Genomic DNA, 16,635 nt, shown 5'->3' on the forward strand with positions numbered 1-16,635 from the left:
CAATAGAAAACAAACGTAATGAAAAGTAATATGCAAGAATAATAGCTAAAAAAAGGATTGAATTGACACTATAAACATGTAAATAATGCACCTATCAAAAATACAGAAACATGTTCGGTTGATCAAGAAAGCACATTTATTAGCCGAACTTCTAACTTGTAAGTTGCCGCAAAATATACAAAACAGAAGTTCGACTAACAAGTATTGTGTTTCGAATGAGCCGAACTGTTCATCTACCAGTTAGGTTCGTCTAGTAACTAATATCAGAACTGTTCATCATAAGTAGGTTCGGCTGATAATTGTAAGACGAACCCAACATTGGACAAGCGAACTTCTTGTAAAAATTCAATCTTTTGGATAATTCAACTTGCAAACGGATATTAAACATCATCTTCCACATTTATCAACAATCACAAAGATCTCAAAAACAAAAAAAAAAAACAAAAAACAAAAAAATTCTTTCCACTTTGTCGTCTTCTTCTATAATAACCCAATCAATCTCTCCAAAAGAAAATTACTCTCCTAAATTAACACTAACACTAACTCTAATCATTAACAACTAATCATTAAAACTAACACTTATTAAACACTAATCATTTAAGGGTATTTTTGTCTTTATGAATTGGATGGATAGGGGTACTCTAGAAAAACTATTTCCAACCCTATTTTTGCCCCAAATTTTTTCAGTATGCCTCAAATGACGGTTCAGCCAAAACTGACGCATACATGGGTCCTCCATAACCAATTAGCTAGTAGTGAGCCATCCTAGCTTTTAACTTGATTTCAGGAAAGGAAGCGTTAGATTTCCAAGAAAATCTGACAGATTTTTTGGTGTCAAAGTTGAATCGATTAATCAATAGGTAATTGTATCATAGGTCTGGATTTTGCTTCACTCACTCCTACATCGATCAGAGTGGGGATTTTCAGTTGAAGATGTTGATGACGTGAATAATTCATCTTAACATAAAGAGTTTGGTTTTACGTGAAGATCTTCATCGTTGATGGGTTGGTTTGGTTTCATTTTCGGTCACATGTGAAATCTTTCTCGTGTGTTTTTGTTTTTCGTTGATCAATATTCAACTTGTGCTTTTTTTTGTTTCACTGCATGTTTATAGGTTTATTTCCTTTATTGAGGAAAAAGAAAAATATTTCTTTACCATAAGAGTCATTCAGAGAACCCGTGTATGAGTGAACTACAATTTCACTTCACGAACTTAAAAAGGAACAATCATGCACTCGATATAAGAAGTTTGAGAGAAAGAACTCAAAGAAGATTATATTTCAGTGAGGGAGAGAATAAATGGTGAAGCAAACTCATGTTTTGGTGCTACCATGGCCAGCACAAGGTCATGTGATGCCAATGATGCAAGTTTCACAAAAACTAGTTGATAATGGAGTCCAAGTTACATTTGCTATTACAGAATCCTTACACAAACAGTTGCTTGCGAATTTATCGTCTTCATTGAAAGAAGGGGTTCACAATGATCCTCATCGAATTCGTTTAGTCTCACGGCCTGAAGGATTAGAGTATCAAAACCAAGAAAAGGCTTCAGATTATTTGGAAGAACTAGTTATGAAGATTAATGAGATCAATGGTGGTAACAACGGTGAAGAGAAGGTAAGTTGTGTTATAGCTGATGCTGGTGTTTATTGGGCTTATGAACCTGCTAAGAAAATGGGACTGAAAATTGCAATGTTTTGCCCCACGTCTTTGGCGGTCACAGCAATGACACTGCACATTCCGAAGCTGATCGAGGCGGGTATTATAGATGAGAATTGTAAGCAGCATATTTGATTTGAACTTTTTCACAACACTAGTTACTGTTGTTAAGTAGACTTCCAAGTATAAAGTTTAATTAATTTTACAGGAACACCACTAAAACAGGAAATGATCAAGATATCTCCTGCATTGCCTGAAATAAACATCGATGACTTCCTTTGGATTCGCACCTATGATCAAGGCATGGGTAAACTTCTCTTTCTCATGGGCTTCAGCATCAGCAAATCTATAAAACTTGCAGACTGGGTTCTCTGCAACTCATTTGACAAACTCGAGCCTGCTGCTTGTGATATACTGCCATACATACGAACAATGGACTTGCAGACTGGGTTCTCTGCAACTCATTTGACAAACTCGAGCCTGCTGCTTGTGATATACTGCCATACATACGAACAATTGGTCCATTGGTCGGAAGTAGCGAGGTCAATCAAACCATGGGGGAGTTTTGGGCGGAGGATTCAACTTGCTTAACCTGGCTTGATTCACAGCCTGTTAATTCAGTCATATACATTGCTTTTGGCAGTATCACAACCTTAAACAGGGATCAATTCAGTGAACTGGTACACGGCCTAGATCTCACAGGTCGACAGTTATTTATTGGTGGTTCGATCTGATATGACTGACGCCACCGTTGCATACCCTGATGGTTTTACAGAGAAAGGAAAGATTGTAAATTGGTAACCTAAAAGGGAAGTTTTGGCTCACTCTTCTGTTGCTTGTTTTATGACACACTGGATGGAACTCAACTATGGATGGTTTAAGGTTTGGAATTCCGTTTCTATGTTGGCCCTACTTTGCTGATCAGATCCATAACACCACATATATATGTGATGTATGGAAAACTGGACTGAGGTTAAACAAAGATGGAAACGGGATTGTATCAAGAAATGAAATTAAGAGTAGGGTAGAAGAACTGATTGCTGATGAAGGAATAAAGACGAGGGTTGCAGAACTGAAGAAATTGTCTATGGATAGTGCGAGTGAAGGTGGATCTTCATCAAAGAATTTCTCCAACTTTGTTGAAGCTCTAAAGTGTCAAGGCAAGTGTGGCGTCACAGCTGCACCCAAATAATATTGCTATAAGATACGCAGTTTGAATTAGCATTATTTTTGTGTTCCATCTGAATGCAAGTAAATCAGGTGGTTTATGCTTTTGTGGTTCACTCAAACTCAAATCTGACTCGGGTCTGAGTCAAATTCCTAAGCTTTTCCAGCGTAAACAATCAAGATAACATATAATGCAAAATTGATTTTCGCAAAGAATGTATCATGTAATCAACCTCTTGGTTTAGCTACTCATGGTTTTCCAAGTAAATCCACAAAGCAAAGACAAACAGATACAAATATTGTGAACTTAATCCAGGCACAAAAGATTCCTTGTCGTGGTTACAACCCCAAGAGAATCATTTATAAGTTTCAAGACGGTTGAAACAGTCCTGCCCCTTGACGTGGTTAGTTGTCTTCCAGTGTCTGTTGATCGGTACAGGTTTCTAAATATAGAATTGTGACAACCTCTTTAAAACTAAAGATAAGGATTTCTAATTTATATCTCTTTCTTGTCTGATGCTACTACACTTATCTTCTGCGTCTTTCTCCGATTAAATTCCCTTAGGTTATCCTTGTTTCTAGATTTATTTGCTTCTTATAAATGAATTCTCTTGTCTCATTCTACTGCTCTAACTACATTTTAACAATCTATAGATGCTCTTAGGTTCCTCAGACACACAACTTGAGAGCTAAAAAGAGCAGAACAAATAGATCTTGTGTCAGCTAAAAACAACTCATGCCACCAATATATGAAAAATATAGTTACCTCTGTAGTCATCCATCCAAATATATATATTCAGTGTCATGGAGTTTGGCTGGATAAGAAATAAACCTGCATCATAAAAGGTAGAAGTGAGTATAACAATGAAGAAAATGCATGCTTTAGTTATACCATTCCCAGCTCAAGGACATGTCATACCTCTCATGAAATTTTCACACTGTTTAGCTGAAATTCAATCATGAAAGAGTCATGGCTTCTTTACCAAAAAATGGTAACAAGGAGAATCAAATTCATTTAGTTTCAATTCCAGATGGGATGGAACCAGGGGACGACCGAAACCATTTCCCCGAGCTTTGTGATTCCATGTGTAGTAAAATGCCAGGTTATCTGGAGGAACTAATAGGGGATATAAACGAGTCCAACGATTGTAAGATCACGTGTATCATAGCTGATGAGAATATGGGTTGGGTAGTACCAGTTGCGAGGAAGATGGGAATCCCTGTAGCACTCTTTTGGCCTGCTTCTGTGGGGCTTAGGGCCTTGATTTTACACATTCCGCATCTGATTGGATCAGGAATTCTTGATTCTGACGGTACAAGCTAATGTCCAAGTCTTCATATTCTGATGATGAAATACGATGAGCTTCTAAGATAATGTACTGATGAACAAAAAAATTTGATCTGCTTGCAGGAGTTCCTATAAAAAAACAAATACTTCGACTCTCACCTACCATGATACCCATGACCACCAACCACCTTGTGTGGAGCTGCATTGGCGACAAGGATTCACAGCAAAGTATGTTCAGATACATAAACTCAAACAACGAAGCAAGTAAAGATGCTGATTGGTGGCTTTGCAATTCGTTCCATGAGCTTGAAGCACCAGCCTACCCATTGAATCCTGACCTTCTCTCAGTAGGTCCATTACTTGCAAGAAGTCAACTCACCGGGAACTTTTGGACTGAGGACATAACCTGTCTGAATTGGCTTGATCGACAGCCTGCAAAATCTGTTGTTTATGTTGCATTTGGGAGCTTCACAGTTTTTGACAAGCAGCAATTCCATGAAGTGGCTGTAGGACTTGAGAACACGGGGCAACCATTCCTGTGGGTTGTGCGGCCTGACCTTACTGAAGGGTCTACCAATGATTATCCACATGGATTCCAAGAAAGAGTTGCAAGCAAAGGGCGAATGGTGGGTTGGGCGCCCCAGCAGAAGGTGTTAGATCATCCATCTATAGCATGCTTCGTAACCCATTGTGGATGGAACTCAACTATAGAAGGAATTACTGCAGGGGTTCCATTCATTTGCTGGCCTTACTTTGCCGATCAGTTTCTCAACCAGAGTTATATTTGTGATGTTTGGCAAGTTGGATTGCAATTAAACAAAAATGACAAGGGAATAGTAACGGAGGGTGAAATAAAGGACAAGGTTAATGCATTACTTGCTGATGAAACGATAAGAGTAAAAACTTTAAATCTCAGGGAAATAGCAAATAACAGTGTTAGTGAAGGAGGGGCTTCCATGAAAAATTTCAATGATTTCGTTGAATCTGTCAAGGGCAAGTGACAGAATTGGAAGTTATGACTGAAACATGCAAATGATTTGGTGATTCCAAGATATCATGTTGGTATTATCTCAACGCATCATCCTACTTCTAATTTTGCATTTGTGCAGTTTTAAAGATGTTTTCGGTTACCGCATCTCCATTTTCTCTTTTTATTAGTCCAGAATGTGCAACTTCTCCATGTGGATCCCATCGACCAATACCATTGTTGGAGACTGCTATCATGAAAATTGGCATCCATTCCTTAACATGTACTTGAGACTCCAGATCGAACTTATATCTACTTAATGAACGCATTATTTAATAATTGTAAACTGAACATGTTTTGGGAATAAAATTGACACAAAATATAGCTAGTTGCTAACTATTTCTGATGTGGCATCATCAGGACCCTTAGATCATGGATGGTGAGCACGTCACCATCCACCACAAAGAAAAAAGAAATCTAGCAATGTACACATAAACCACCCTCGGTGGCGAGACCATATGGCCAGCAGGGTGCACTTGGTGGTAATCCAAGGTTAATATTTTGTTGGGACAAACCCCTTGCTACTTGGATGTTCTGTAATTCTGAACCAGAAATTACAGTCTCAAGATTCTACCTGCAAATCACCTTGGAAAATCTAATGGAGATGAGATATCCGCTCAAATCCAGCCCCATTAACAAGATGCCGTCAAAAGCTTCAGAACAACATAAATTTTGGTGAAGCTGATTGAAATGGTGAAGAGATCACATCACACTAACTAAATTTTAACAACAGATCACACTAACCAAAATTTAACGAAAACTCTAGACTGACCGTGGGCTGGGGTCCCGAGGCCTGTCCCGCAAGAGACAACCCCCACTCCCACCCAACCCATAAACCAGCCCCTCTGCTGGTGGTGGTGGTGGGGGTGGGTGGGTGGGGGTTATCTCTTGCGGGACAACCCGCGGACCAGTCCTAGGTCAGGCTATCACAGCTGAAAATTTAATCTCAAGTTGCATCTATGCAGCCTTTAAAGGCCAAGTGTCAGCATTGTGGCCACAGAAATGTGGTCTCTCTAGCCTAGGAATAATAATCCAGAACTAACAGTAGATAGGTAGTCAAACTTGGTGAGCAAAATACCACTTTACTAATGTGTCACAACATACTGGTTTCCTCAAACTTGGTCTCCACACAAATCCAACCAGCAAAAGGTCGAAATAATTGAAAAAGATAAGAACAAACTACCTTCTTTTCCAAACAAAATTTTCTTTCTTGTTAAACCTATTGGATCCTAACCTTATATATCAAGTGCCTAGTGAGTCTGGATAGATAAGTTTTAGGCCAGAATTTCAAGTTACAATGAAGAAAATACATGCTCTAGTTTTGCCATTTCCAGCTCAAGGTCATGTCATACCTCTCATGAAGCTGTCAAATCAATTATCGGAACATGGCTTCAAAATCACATTCGTCAATACAGAATACAATCATGAAAAAGTTGTAGCTTCCTTGCCGAAAGAAAGTAACAGCAAAGAGAATAACATTCATCTAGTTTCCATTCCAGATGGGAGGGAACCAGGAGCAAACCGAACAGATTTTGCTAAAGTTTTTGATTCTATCTTAAGTTCAATGCCAAGATATCTAGAGGTGTTAATAAGAGAAATAAATGAGTCAAGTGATGATAGGATTACCTGTGTCATAGCCGATGAGCATATGGGTTGGGCTGTAAGAGTTGCAAAGAAGATGAAAATCCCAGTTGCAGGATTTTGGACTGCTGCTGCAGGGCTCAGGACCGTACACCTACACCTTGAGCAGATGATTGAAACAAAAATACTAAACTCTGATGGTTAGAAACTGACACACTTTGTCTCTGGATATGGAAATATATGAGATTCTTTAAGACTCGGCTATTGAGATACTTAAAGTTTCCCTTGCAGGACTTCCAACTAAACAGCAAATGATCCATTTATCTCCTGAAATGCCTGCTATGAATACAGACCACTTCGCATGGAATTGTACCGGTGACAGTATTGTTCAACAAAGCATGTTTAGATATATTTCATCAAATGCTCGAGATATAAAAGACGCTGATTGGTATCTTATTAATTCAGTTTATAAGGTAGAAAAATCAACTTATCCATTGAACACGAACCTCCTTCCTGTTGGTCCACTCCTTGCTGCTGAACAAACACAGCTCAGAGGGAACTTCTTGGCTGAGGACTCAACTTGTCTGAGTTGGCTCGATCAACAACCTGCTCAGTCCGTCATTTATCTTGCCTTCGGAAGCACCACAATTTTCGATAAGCACCAATTTCATGAACTAGCACTGGGACTTGAACTTACAGGTCAACCATTCTTGTGGGTTGTACGCCCTAGCCTCATTGACAAACAAAATGATGCTTGTCCAGATGGTTTTCAAGCAAGAGTCGCAAACAAATCCCGGATAGTGGGGTGGGCACCTCAGCAGAAAGTGTTGGCACATCCATCAATAGCATGCTTTGTAACCCATTGTGGATGGAACTCGACTATGGAGGGAGTAGCTATGGGAGTTCCATTCCTTTGCCGGGCTTACTTTTGTGATCAGTTTCTTAACCAGAGTTACATTTGTGATGTCTGGAAGGTTGGCTTGCAGTTAAACAAAATTGATGGTGGAATCATATCAAAGGAGGAATTTATCAGCAAGGTCAAGGCCTTACTTATTGATAAAATGATAAGAGCAAGAGCTTTAGAGTTCAAAGAAATATCAAAGAAGAGTGTTAGTGAAGGAGGCTCTTCCAGGATTAATCTCAGTAATTTCATCGAATCGGTGAAGAGCAAGTGGCAGAACTGAAACCAAAGCAGGTCGATATAACCTAAGACAATGAAATGATGTAAACCAGTTCACATTGTAGCCTGTTTTATATGCTAAAAACAGACAATAAAATCAGTCCAAACTGCTGCTAAAACTCTAAACGAACTGTCAGCTTCAAATTTAGGCAAGCTGGATCCAGTAAGAAAACTGAGTCAGCTTATAAGTATGCATGTTTAAAATTAAATAAAATCATTGAGTCCTAGGGAATTGGATATAGTCTACTTCTTGGACTAGCATGTTTTACTCTCCGAGAACATTTCATGTGCTTTTCTTATCTTGAAATTGTTATATTTGTGCCTTGTTATTTATCCCTACGCAGGCTGCACTCATAGAATTGTTCCCCAAGAGTTAAATTTATGAGCAGCATGTCTATCTATTTGGATTTCACCACACAGTATGTTATTCAATATAGCCGAAAGATAGTTAACCTAAGAGTTAATTGTCCTACTCATTCTAGAAAGCACTAGAAATCCATTTCCTGGTTGGGTACTTAGTAGAATGCAGCGACTACTTCCTCTTTTCTTAGTATAATCACTCACCACAGGATACAAATCACAATATCAAAAAGCGAACAGAAGATAAGCGAAAATATGACCCAGAACGATGAAAAATAGCATTAGATTCACCAGCTATAATTCTATCAACAAACTCTCAGGATGAGTAGTTAATATTGATAAATTCTCAAGGAACAACATTCTCCAGATTAGACAGTGACTTGACCATCAATAGTAAACCACACTGTGAAATCAAGAACTTAGTTCTTTAACAATAATTAACCGAGAAATGATAAAACTTATATCTTACAATAATGGCAAAGTGCAAGTTTTGAAGGAGTCTCTAAGAATAACCTCATCCAGATTTCGACCTGCAGCCAATAAAAAAAAAAGAGAAAGAGTTACATGGACTTTTAAGAGAATATAAGAAGCATATAATACAAATAAGAGATTATTAAAGGCTCAAGCTGAACCTATAAAGACTATCTTGACCACCCGCTCCTCTTTTTCCTGCCATCTGCGAGCTGGAACAATTTCATATATCTCCCTCACAGCCTATAAACGTTCAGGACATTGAAATATGTCACACATCCATAAGAAGAAAGAAAATCAAAACACAGAATACAACTACCCTCCAGAAATGAAGTAATAATTATTAGGAATAAGGAATAAAAAGCAAAACAGAAACCTTACAAGCAAATATGGTCACCTGGTCTGAGATTTTACCATAATCAAATGGTATATTGAACCTTACCTGTATGGTATGAAGTTGAGCTGAGTTTTGAACATCTAAAACCCCTTTGCAGCGATAGACATCCATATTGTATTTCTTTTCCCAAAGAATCTCCTCAAGCCATAACCGAACCTGGAATTGGAAAGCGATCCTTGTCATGCATTTTGTATTTACTCTTCATTGATAAATTGAATTGGAGACAGTATCAACAGAAAACATGTAGGAAAGTGAAAGCAGACCGAAGGGAAAGAAAGTCTCGAGTCTTTACTAAACGCAATCCACTTAAATTCACTGACTGACAACAAATAGACAGATTTAAATGTCTGACAATAAACAAAAAAATTTATGAATACTTTCCAAATTGTGCAACTCTCAGAGAGGAAAGGAGCACTACAATTATGTGGTTATAAATTCATAAAATAACATGCATACGGTGGCCTCAATAAGACCGAAAAGAAGACTCTGTGATAGTCTATAGAGAGTGCCACATTTGAAGTTTGAAAACAAAACAATAAATTGCAAACTATGAGTATCATCTGTTAAGTCCAGATGAATCTGACGAGGTAACTCAATTAATGTAAATATGTAAATTTAGTGTTCGTAAGCAAAGCAAACAAAAATAAAACACCCCATTATGGACTGCTACAACATAGTAGTATTTAGTATTTAAGAAAAAGAAAAGAAACGGAGGGTGCACCTTGTCAAGATCAACCTGTCGATGCTCGGTAATACACAATGTTCGCACGTTACTGTCATGGATATTACTGGTTGATAACGATTCAGTTTCTTTTAGTAGTGTTTCCAAATGAGCAAGTTGCTGAATGAAAATTACTCGCATTAACTAGATGTAAAATTCTAAATCTGCCAGAATGAGAATAAATGGTAAAGTCCACATTATATCAGAAATAAACCGAACTGACCTTAGCATCATAGGCCTTGCGGTCCAATATCTTAGATAAGTTAACTTCACACTTAACAGAGTGAATTATCTCAGCAAGGGAATTGATGTTACGAATCTCTTTTTCCAGTTCCTCTATAACACGTGAAGCCACCGGTCCAGAGGCCTCGTTAGAAACCAAATCAACCTTGTTTAGAATTATCACATCCTGCGACAAAAAACAACAGCGATCAAATATTATAACCAGTCCACCCAAGATCTAAAATCTAAATACCCAAAACTAAGAATCAAAAGAGCATGTATACCATGGGCACAATATATGAATTACATTTCGAAAAATAAATAAAAAGCAAATCTAATTTTCATGAAATATCTCTAAAATAACAACAGGAGGTGCATGGAGATTACCGCAAATGCTATTTGAAGAAATGCTTCAGGGAATGAAGAAGAATCCCGATGCTCACTAAGCTGAACCCGGAGGTTTCTTGCATCAACTACCTATTTGGGTTTCCAGACACACATCATATAAGATTGGAAGATCAAGCAATCAAATGATAAGGTTAACTTGCAAGTGGTAATTATAGAGAAAGAAAAAACTGTAAGATCAAAAGCTACTATAATCCAACATCTGAAGCAAAATAAATAATAGAAACTTGATGGAAGAAACTAACAGTGATGATGGAATCAAGTTTAACAGCTGATTCTAGCTGGTCGTCCAACCAGAGAATAGACGCAAGAGGTGCTGGATTGGCCAACCCTGTGGTCTCTAGTAGTATATGATCAAGTCTGTGGAACAAAAAAAGAAACAGCCATAAATAAAACCTTGGCTAACGAATAAAAAGGAGCTAACGTCAAGGTCGTCTACAAACTGAAAAACTAATCAATCCATTATACTCGTACAATAGAATGAACGAGTCTTAATCTAAACCTGGTTTATTTCACTAAGAATGGGGTCATACTGAGCAGTGTGACATGTAAAAAATAACGTAAAAAAAAAGCCCCAGAATCACCACCCCTTGTGGTCGAACTAATCACCATTAACTCAGAAACATGGAGTAGTTACAGTTTGTAAAACCATTTCTACAGTGCTTAAGTAACACCAACATATCACAGCTCTCCGCCTCTCCCCACTCAATATACATTACTATAACAACAAAAATTCACTCTGCTGCAGCATGGTTTAGGCTTAAACACAATTCTGAAAAGCTAGAAATGAGCACTTGAAGGAAATTTATTAAGTAAATTAAGAAATAGAAGTATTCGGAGTTATTACCTATCTTTCCTCTCAATGAGTTGCTCTAACGCTTGTACCAAACTATGTTTGACAGTACAACAAACACATCCATTTGCTAACTCAACCCATTCTTCAACAATTGCTCCACCATCACCATCACCCTCATTAATCATTGCTCTTTCAACCCCAATCTCTTCTCCAAACTCATTCAATATCACAGCTATCTTTTTCCCATGTTTCGCATTCAATATGTAATTCACTAACTGAAATTTTTTAACAAAATCAAACTTATTTCTGAACTTCTCCATCGATAAAAACATGAATTATAAAGATGTTTTGAGTAGATGAACTTACAGTGGATTTTCCAGCACCTAGATAACCAGTGATTACAGTAACACCAACTGAGTCTTCTTCACTTGTTTTAAGATCGGATGAACTTGAATTTGCTGATTCTTCGATTTGAATAGCGAGAGGTGGGGTTTCATCATCGTCCTCCATCATAACTAAAACCCTTGCCTCGTCTGCGAATGAAAATAATAAATCGGGTTTTAAGTTTTAAGTTTTTAACCCTTTTCTGTTGTTCTGGATCAGATTAACTCGGTTCTTGCTCAGTAGTAAAGCGGTTAAAACCCGATTCATGGGACAAGGCCTTGAGGTTGCTGCTTCTCGACGACTGATCATCCACCGTAGATGAAAATAATGAATCCCGAAATATCTGATTGCACGATATAACGGTGTCTCGAAATATACTCGAATCTGACTTACTTGAAAAAATATAAATAAAATAATTCGATTTGTGGTCGCTTCTTCCTCTTCCTCTTCCTCCTCCTCTGATTCTCTGTGTGCTCTATTTGTTCCTGGGGGGTTTTTAATCGGTGGACATATCAACCAACCAAACAGGTATAAGATACATCGAATTTTCGAATCCATTGTTTTTTTTGCTTCATTGATTTGGATTTCCCCCCTCTGATTTCAGATTCTCAGATACCTCGAAATTTGTTAGGTTTCATTTGTAGATTCTAGGGATTTAAGGATATTGATGGATTTAACTTTTACTTAAAATTCTATTGTGTTTTCTCATACATGGGGTTATTTTCATTTCTCAGATTGGAATTTGGAATTGAATGCCAGTTCAATCTTATTGATTAATTTATATGGAAATGGAGTTGATCAGAGATATTATCCTCGGAAGAGTTAAATAGGTGAGCTTATATTAATTCTTATTATCGATGTTGATTGTTAATATTGAGCTTAGAATTGGAATATACATGTGTGTAATGATTTGCTCATAGGCCTTGGTTATGGAACAATTCAGTGAAGAATTCAATTTTCCATATAGTATGTAGAGATATAAAACTGTTTCCATTTTATTTACTTATTGACACAAAAGCTATATCCTTAGTACTGCTATATGGGCATGAACTTATGCTGTTAGTCGATTAGGGAAATTCGAAATTAGAAACACGGTTCGGCATTGAGGCTGGATTAGGCGAGCCAGATCATGTAACAAAAATGACCAGGTTGATTGTAAGTGAGAATTGACCAGTAGAAATGAGATTAGACACTGGTGGAATGAGCATAGCAAGCCTGTATAGAATGTACTGAAGATTTTAAATATTGTAGCTATAACTCCTTTCATTTGGTTGTTGTAATTTCATGGGATCTATCATCAAGCTGTATTCAATTTTGTAGATGTTGTTGTCGTTGAGTATATATAGTCTGACTGCAAGGTATTCACATTGTTACCCAGGGATTTGTTAGTTATCTAAACTCTGCATTATTTATATAACTTGTCACAACTTGAAAATCATATGTTTCTTTTCCTATCATCTTCACTTGCTTAAGTATTGCAATCAAAGACTGTTAGTGTGAATCTTATGGTGTAGGATATCGAGTCTTCTCTCATTTCTGCTGCGTTGGCACCCATTGCTGTTTCAGATAGAACTTGGATGGACGATATTGATTCTATTTGATTAAGATCACTTGTCAGTGTTGAAGATGATGCATGGGGAGGTTCTAAAAGCTCTGTTTCCTCTATTGGATGCCAAAGACCTAGCGTCATCTATGCAGGTATGTAAGCAGTGGAGAGATACTGCTAGAGATGATTACTTTTGGAAATGCCTCTGTGCAAAGAGATGGCCCTCCGTTTGCAAAAATCCTTCCTCAACGCCACCAATGACATACCACAAGCTATACCTTACCTTCTCAAAACGTATCCAGCGCCGTACCCTCCTCCCACCAAGACTGTCCTTTGATGACTTGGAATTCTTTATTGATATTTGGGCAGAAGACGTAATTATTTTCTCGGAAGCAATTCAAGGTCCAATTCTGAAGACTAAGATTCCACTGGAAGAAGGCATGTCTAACTTGCTGCGATTCCATCTACAGGGTTCCGATTACAGGATGACAATCCCTGTTAATCCGAGGTTTGATGTTCGTTTAGGTCAGAGTGTTAGTGTCTCTGTGCTTGTTGGACGTAAGGATTCTAACAAAATCGCTCAGATCGTCAAGAAATCTGTGTTTGATTATATTGATAGAAGTGCACACAGAGCCCTCGCCTTTGACTATCTTGACTTCTCTCCTCTGCACCCGTTCATCTCGGGCGTCCGATCCTGGGTCTCTATATTATTCACGGAGGAAGGAAATGATTCGCTCCTCAATGTTTTCGGGGTTCAGTTGGATTTCTGTGATGCTGCCAACTCTGAGGATGAAGTGTTGTGGCTTTTAGACATGCTTGATTGGAAGTAAAAGAGGTCAAGAAGTTGTCAGACGGGTTGGTTCCGTCGTCTACTTAGGGGAGGTTTGCCTTGTCCTGTAATTTGTTTTTTTTTTATGTACATTCTCAGTACTATGGCTAAAAGTTATGCAGAGTCTTGAAAATCGACCTCGTAATCACTTGTGTATTCAAACTTATCAAGAAAGATTATTAAAAAGTTTAAGGTTTATTCATATTGTCAACTAGCAAGGGTTGTAGAGTTTTGGCAGATTGCATCAACAAGGATAATACAAGTCCTTTCTGGACAGCTGAAACCACCGTTCAAGCAATAAAGACATCTTTAAGAGCACTTCCTCAGGCTCAGGTAATGTACGCTCAGGTAATGTACACAAATCGAAAATTCAATTTGGCAGCGGACACAGTGGCAAAAGAAGCAAGGATAGAAAGCCTTCAACACAAATCGAAAATTCAATTTGGCAGCGGACACAGTGGCAAAAGAAGCAAGGATAAAAAGCCTTCAACATTTATCCACGAAGATCCAACAGAGAATTAAGGTCTCTAGCACTACATCTAATGTATTCGATAAAAATGAGTTGTAAACTTCCTGTACTATGTTTGTTAGTTAATATAATTCGTCTTTACATCAAAAAAAGAAAAAAAAAACTAGCAAGGGATATTACTAGAACTTTAAGGTTTGCTTTTTTTTCTTTTATTGATAAGCAAAGGCCTTGTGACAAAAGCCTAATTAAAGGTGTGGACCAAAATATAGTAACATAGTTTGTGTTGGCCCATGAGCCAAGGTACGAGCAATTTCATTACAAAGTCTAGGTCTAAAGGTAAATTTACGAGCAACACAACAAGAACTGAAAAATATCCTTTAAAGTGTACACCTGTTGGTAATCATCAAAATCTCCAAATTGATCTACCAGCTTTTCCCCATCACTCTTCGGCTTTTGTTCAGACCCACAAGAGGATTTAGGCAGGGAGATCCCCTATCTCCTTTCTTATTCACCATAGCTATGGAAGCTTTCTCAAGACAACTAAACCACTATGAAGTCACTAATCATCAGCAACAAAAATAAATCATCTCTTGTTTGCATATGATTGTCTTCTCTTTTGTGAAGCAAATCTAGTTCAGGTAAACGAGCTACTTCGGGTGATAGAGGAGTTTAGTGCATGTTCTGGCCAACTTATCAACTTCAATTAGTCATCAGTTTTCTTCTCAAAAAATATGAATCCTTCTCCCTATCAAGTTATTAGTGGTGTTCTCCAGGTCAGGGAACTTGATATCAAAGAAGAAAAAATATCTAGCTTTACCTTTTTTGTGTGGGAAGAAATAGGAAAGTTCCTTTCTCTTCTCTCACGGACAAGATGACTGCAAAACTATCCAGATGGAGGAGTACTAATATGTCTGAGGCTGCAAGGTCAGTAATGATTAGGAATGTTACAAATTCAATCCCAGTTCATCATATGATCAGTTTTAAGCTACCAAATTCCACTATTAAAGAAATGAATTCAGTTCAACAGAAATTTTGGAGAAACAAGAAACAAACATAGGAAAAGAATTTATTTCCTGGAAAGGTGTCAATAAGCCCAAAAAAGAATGAGGTTTAGGCTTTAGAGACTTGGAGCTACTCAACATAGTTCTATTATCCAAATTTGCATGGAGACATTGCACTGATAATACTTCTATTTGTGCAAAATCACCGCAGAAAAAATATTACTCAAGTTGGTGAAATTTTTAATATTCTAAAAATCAACAACTCTATTTGGTCTTGGAGAAGCATTGACAGCTGAGTCTCGGAAATGGCCAAAAAATCTTAATCTGAAAGCACAGATGGATTGCACAACTAGAAGGTCCACAACTGCCCAAAGATGGAGTTACCAATCATCTTAATTATGTATCTGTCAACCATCTGTTTTCTCATGATGTTGCAGGTTCGGACTACAATCTCATGTATAATCACTTTGATATCACAACAACAAGGTTCATTCTCAATATTTTCATTCATACTAAACATGAAGATAACTTGATATGGACTCTGGAAAAGAATTTTTTCTTCTCTGTCAAGTCAGCTTATCGAAAAATGTATGAGGAAAAAAAATAGTAATAACTCAGTCGGGCAACGTATGCAATCAATATTCAAGAGACTTTGGAGACTTCCACTTCTCCAAAGGATTACTCAGTTCACTTGGAAGTGTGTTAAAAACATTCTTCTTATAAGAGATAAGCTCCTTTTATGTCATTAATTCAGAGGATTCAATTTGTCCTTACTGTATTCAGTGTATTTAAACTTATTCCCACTGCATTCTTGAGTGTGACATAGCTAGAAGAGTTTGGTTTGTCATGTTAGGCTTACACATCCAGACTGGTACAAGATTGCAAGATTGGCTTTGTGACTTGGTGGAGAAACTTCTCAGTAATCAAATTTAAGAGAACGATCTCTGTAAATAATTATTGTGGCGTGGTGTATATGGAATCAAAGATGTGACAAGATCCTAAAAGGCATGAATATAACTCCAGACATAATTATTTATAGTTGCAGGAAAGACATTTATGAGTTTGAAAACAAGCCATATATTACTCGTAGTTCGGATCCTGTGAAACCTCGTAATAACCTTCATTGGTGTC

General features: G+C 37.6%; 4 protein-coding genes, 1 long non-coding RNA gene and 1 pseudogene across 8 annotated transcripts; 4 read left to right on the forward strand and 2 right to left on the reverse strand.

Moving 5' to 3' along the window:
• The first annotated feature begins 1,340 nt into the window (after positions 1-1,340).
• On the forward strand, positions 1,341-1,950 carry LOC113275827 (UDP-glycosyltransferase 83A1-like). The gene is made up of 2 exons (XM_026525392.1): positions 1,341-1,778; positions 1,869-1,950. Coding segments are annotated over exons 1-2 (426 nt in total). The 5' UTR covers positions 1,341-1,354; the 3' UTR covers positions 1,871-1,950.
• Positions 1,951-2,374: 424 nt separating this feature from the next.
• On the reverse strand, positions 2,375-4,412 carry LOC113275829. Its single transcript, XR_003323792.1, has 4 exons — positions 4,279-4,412; positions 3,747-4,169; positions 3,594-3,659; positions 2,375-2,838 (listed from the first exon to the last, which is right to left on the reverse strand). It is a non-coding gene; the product is annotated as an uncharacterized LOC113275829 (long non-coding RNA).
• On the forward strand, positions 3,692-5,925 carry LOC113275828 (annotated as a pseudogene).
• Positions 5,926-6,101: 176 nt separating this feature from the next.
• Positions 6,102-8,410, forward strand: LOC113275825 (UDP-glycosyltransferase 83A1-like). Of its 2 annotated transcripts, none has more exons than XM_026525389.1 (2): positions 6,102-6,923; positions 7,003-8,410. In XM_026525389.1, exons 1-2 carry the CDS (start codon positions 6,440-6,442, stop codon positions 7,905-7,907), a joined length of 1,389 nt encoding a protein of 462 aa, XP_026381174.1. In that variant the 5' UTR covers positions 6,102-6,439; the 3' UTR covers positions 7,908-8,410. The 2 variants fall into 2 exon arrangements, with proteins under 2 accessions (XP_026381174.1, XP_026381175.1); XM_026525390.1 differs by having other exon boundaries at positions 7,015-8,410.
• Positions 8,411-8,517: 107 nt separating this feature from the next.
• LOC113275826 (COBW domain-containing protein 1) lies at positions 8,518-11,819 on the reverse strand. Its single transcript, XM_026525391.1, has 9 exons — positions 11,642-11,819; positions 11,327-11,550; positions 10,725-10,839; positions 10,462-10,551; positions 10,076-10,261; positions 9,853-9,972; positions 9,177-9,287; positions 8,896-8,977; positions 8,518-8,793 (listed from the first exon to the last, which is right to left on the reverse strand). Exons 1-9 carry the CDS (start codon positions 11,786-11,788, stop codon positions 8,729-8,731), a joined length of 1,140 nt encoding a protein of 379 aa, XP_026381176.1. The 5' UTR covers positions 11,789-11,819; the 3' UTR covers positions 8,518-8,728.
• Positions 11,820-12,051: 232 nt separating this feature from the next.
• On the forward strand, positions 12,052-14,245 carry LOC113275830 (F-box protein At5g39250-like). 3 transcript variants are annotated; one of them, XM_026525393.1, is made up of 3 exons: positions 12,052-12,187; positions 12,394-12,489; positions 13,174-14,245. In XM_026525393.1, the coding sequence occupies exon 3, from the start codon at positions 13,286-13,288 to the stop codon at positions 14,033-14,035; it is 750 nt and encodes a 249-aa protein (XP_026381178.1). In that variant the 5' UTR covers positions 12,052-12,187; positions 12,394-12,489; positions 13,174-13,285; the 3' UTR covers positions 14,036-14,245. The 3 variants fall into 3 exon arrangements, with proteins under 3 accessions (XP_026381178.1, XP_026381180.1, XP_026381179.1); XM_026525395.1 differs by having other exon boundaries at positions 13,278-14,245; XM_026525394.1 differs by having other exon boundaries at positions 12,053-12,187; positions 13,226-14,245.
• The last annotated feature ends 2,390 nt before the right edge of the window (positions 14,246-16,635 follow it).

Source organism: Papaver somniferum, chromosome 4 (assembly GCF_003573695.1).
Source record: "Papaver somniferum cultivar HN1 chromosome 4, ASM357369v1, whole genome shotgun sequence".
NCBI classification, from domain to species: Eukaryota; Viridiplantae; Streptophyta; class Magnoliopsida; order Ranunculales; family Papaveraceae; genus Papaver; species Papaver somniferum.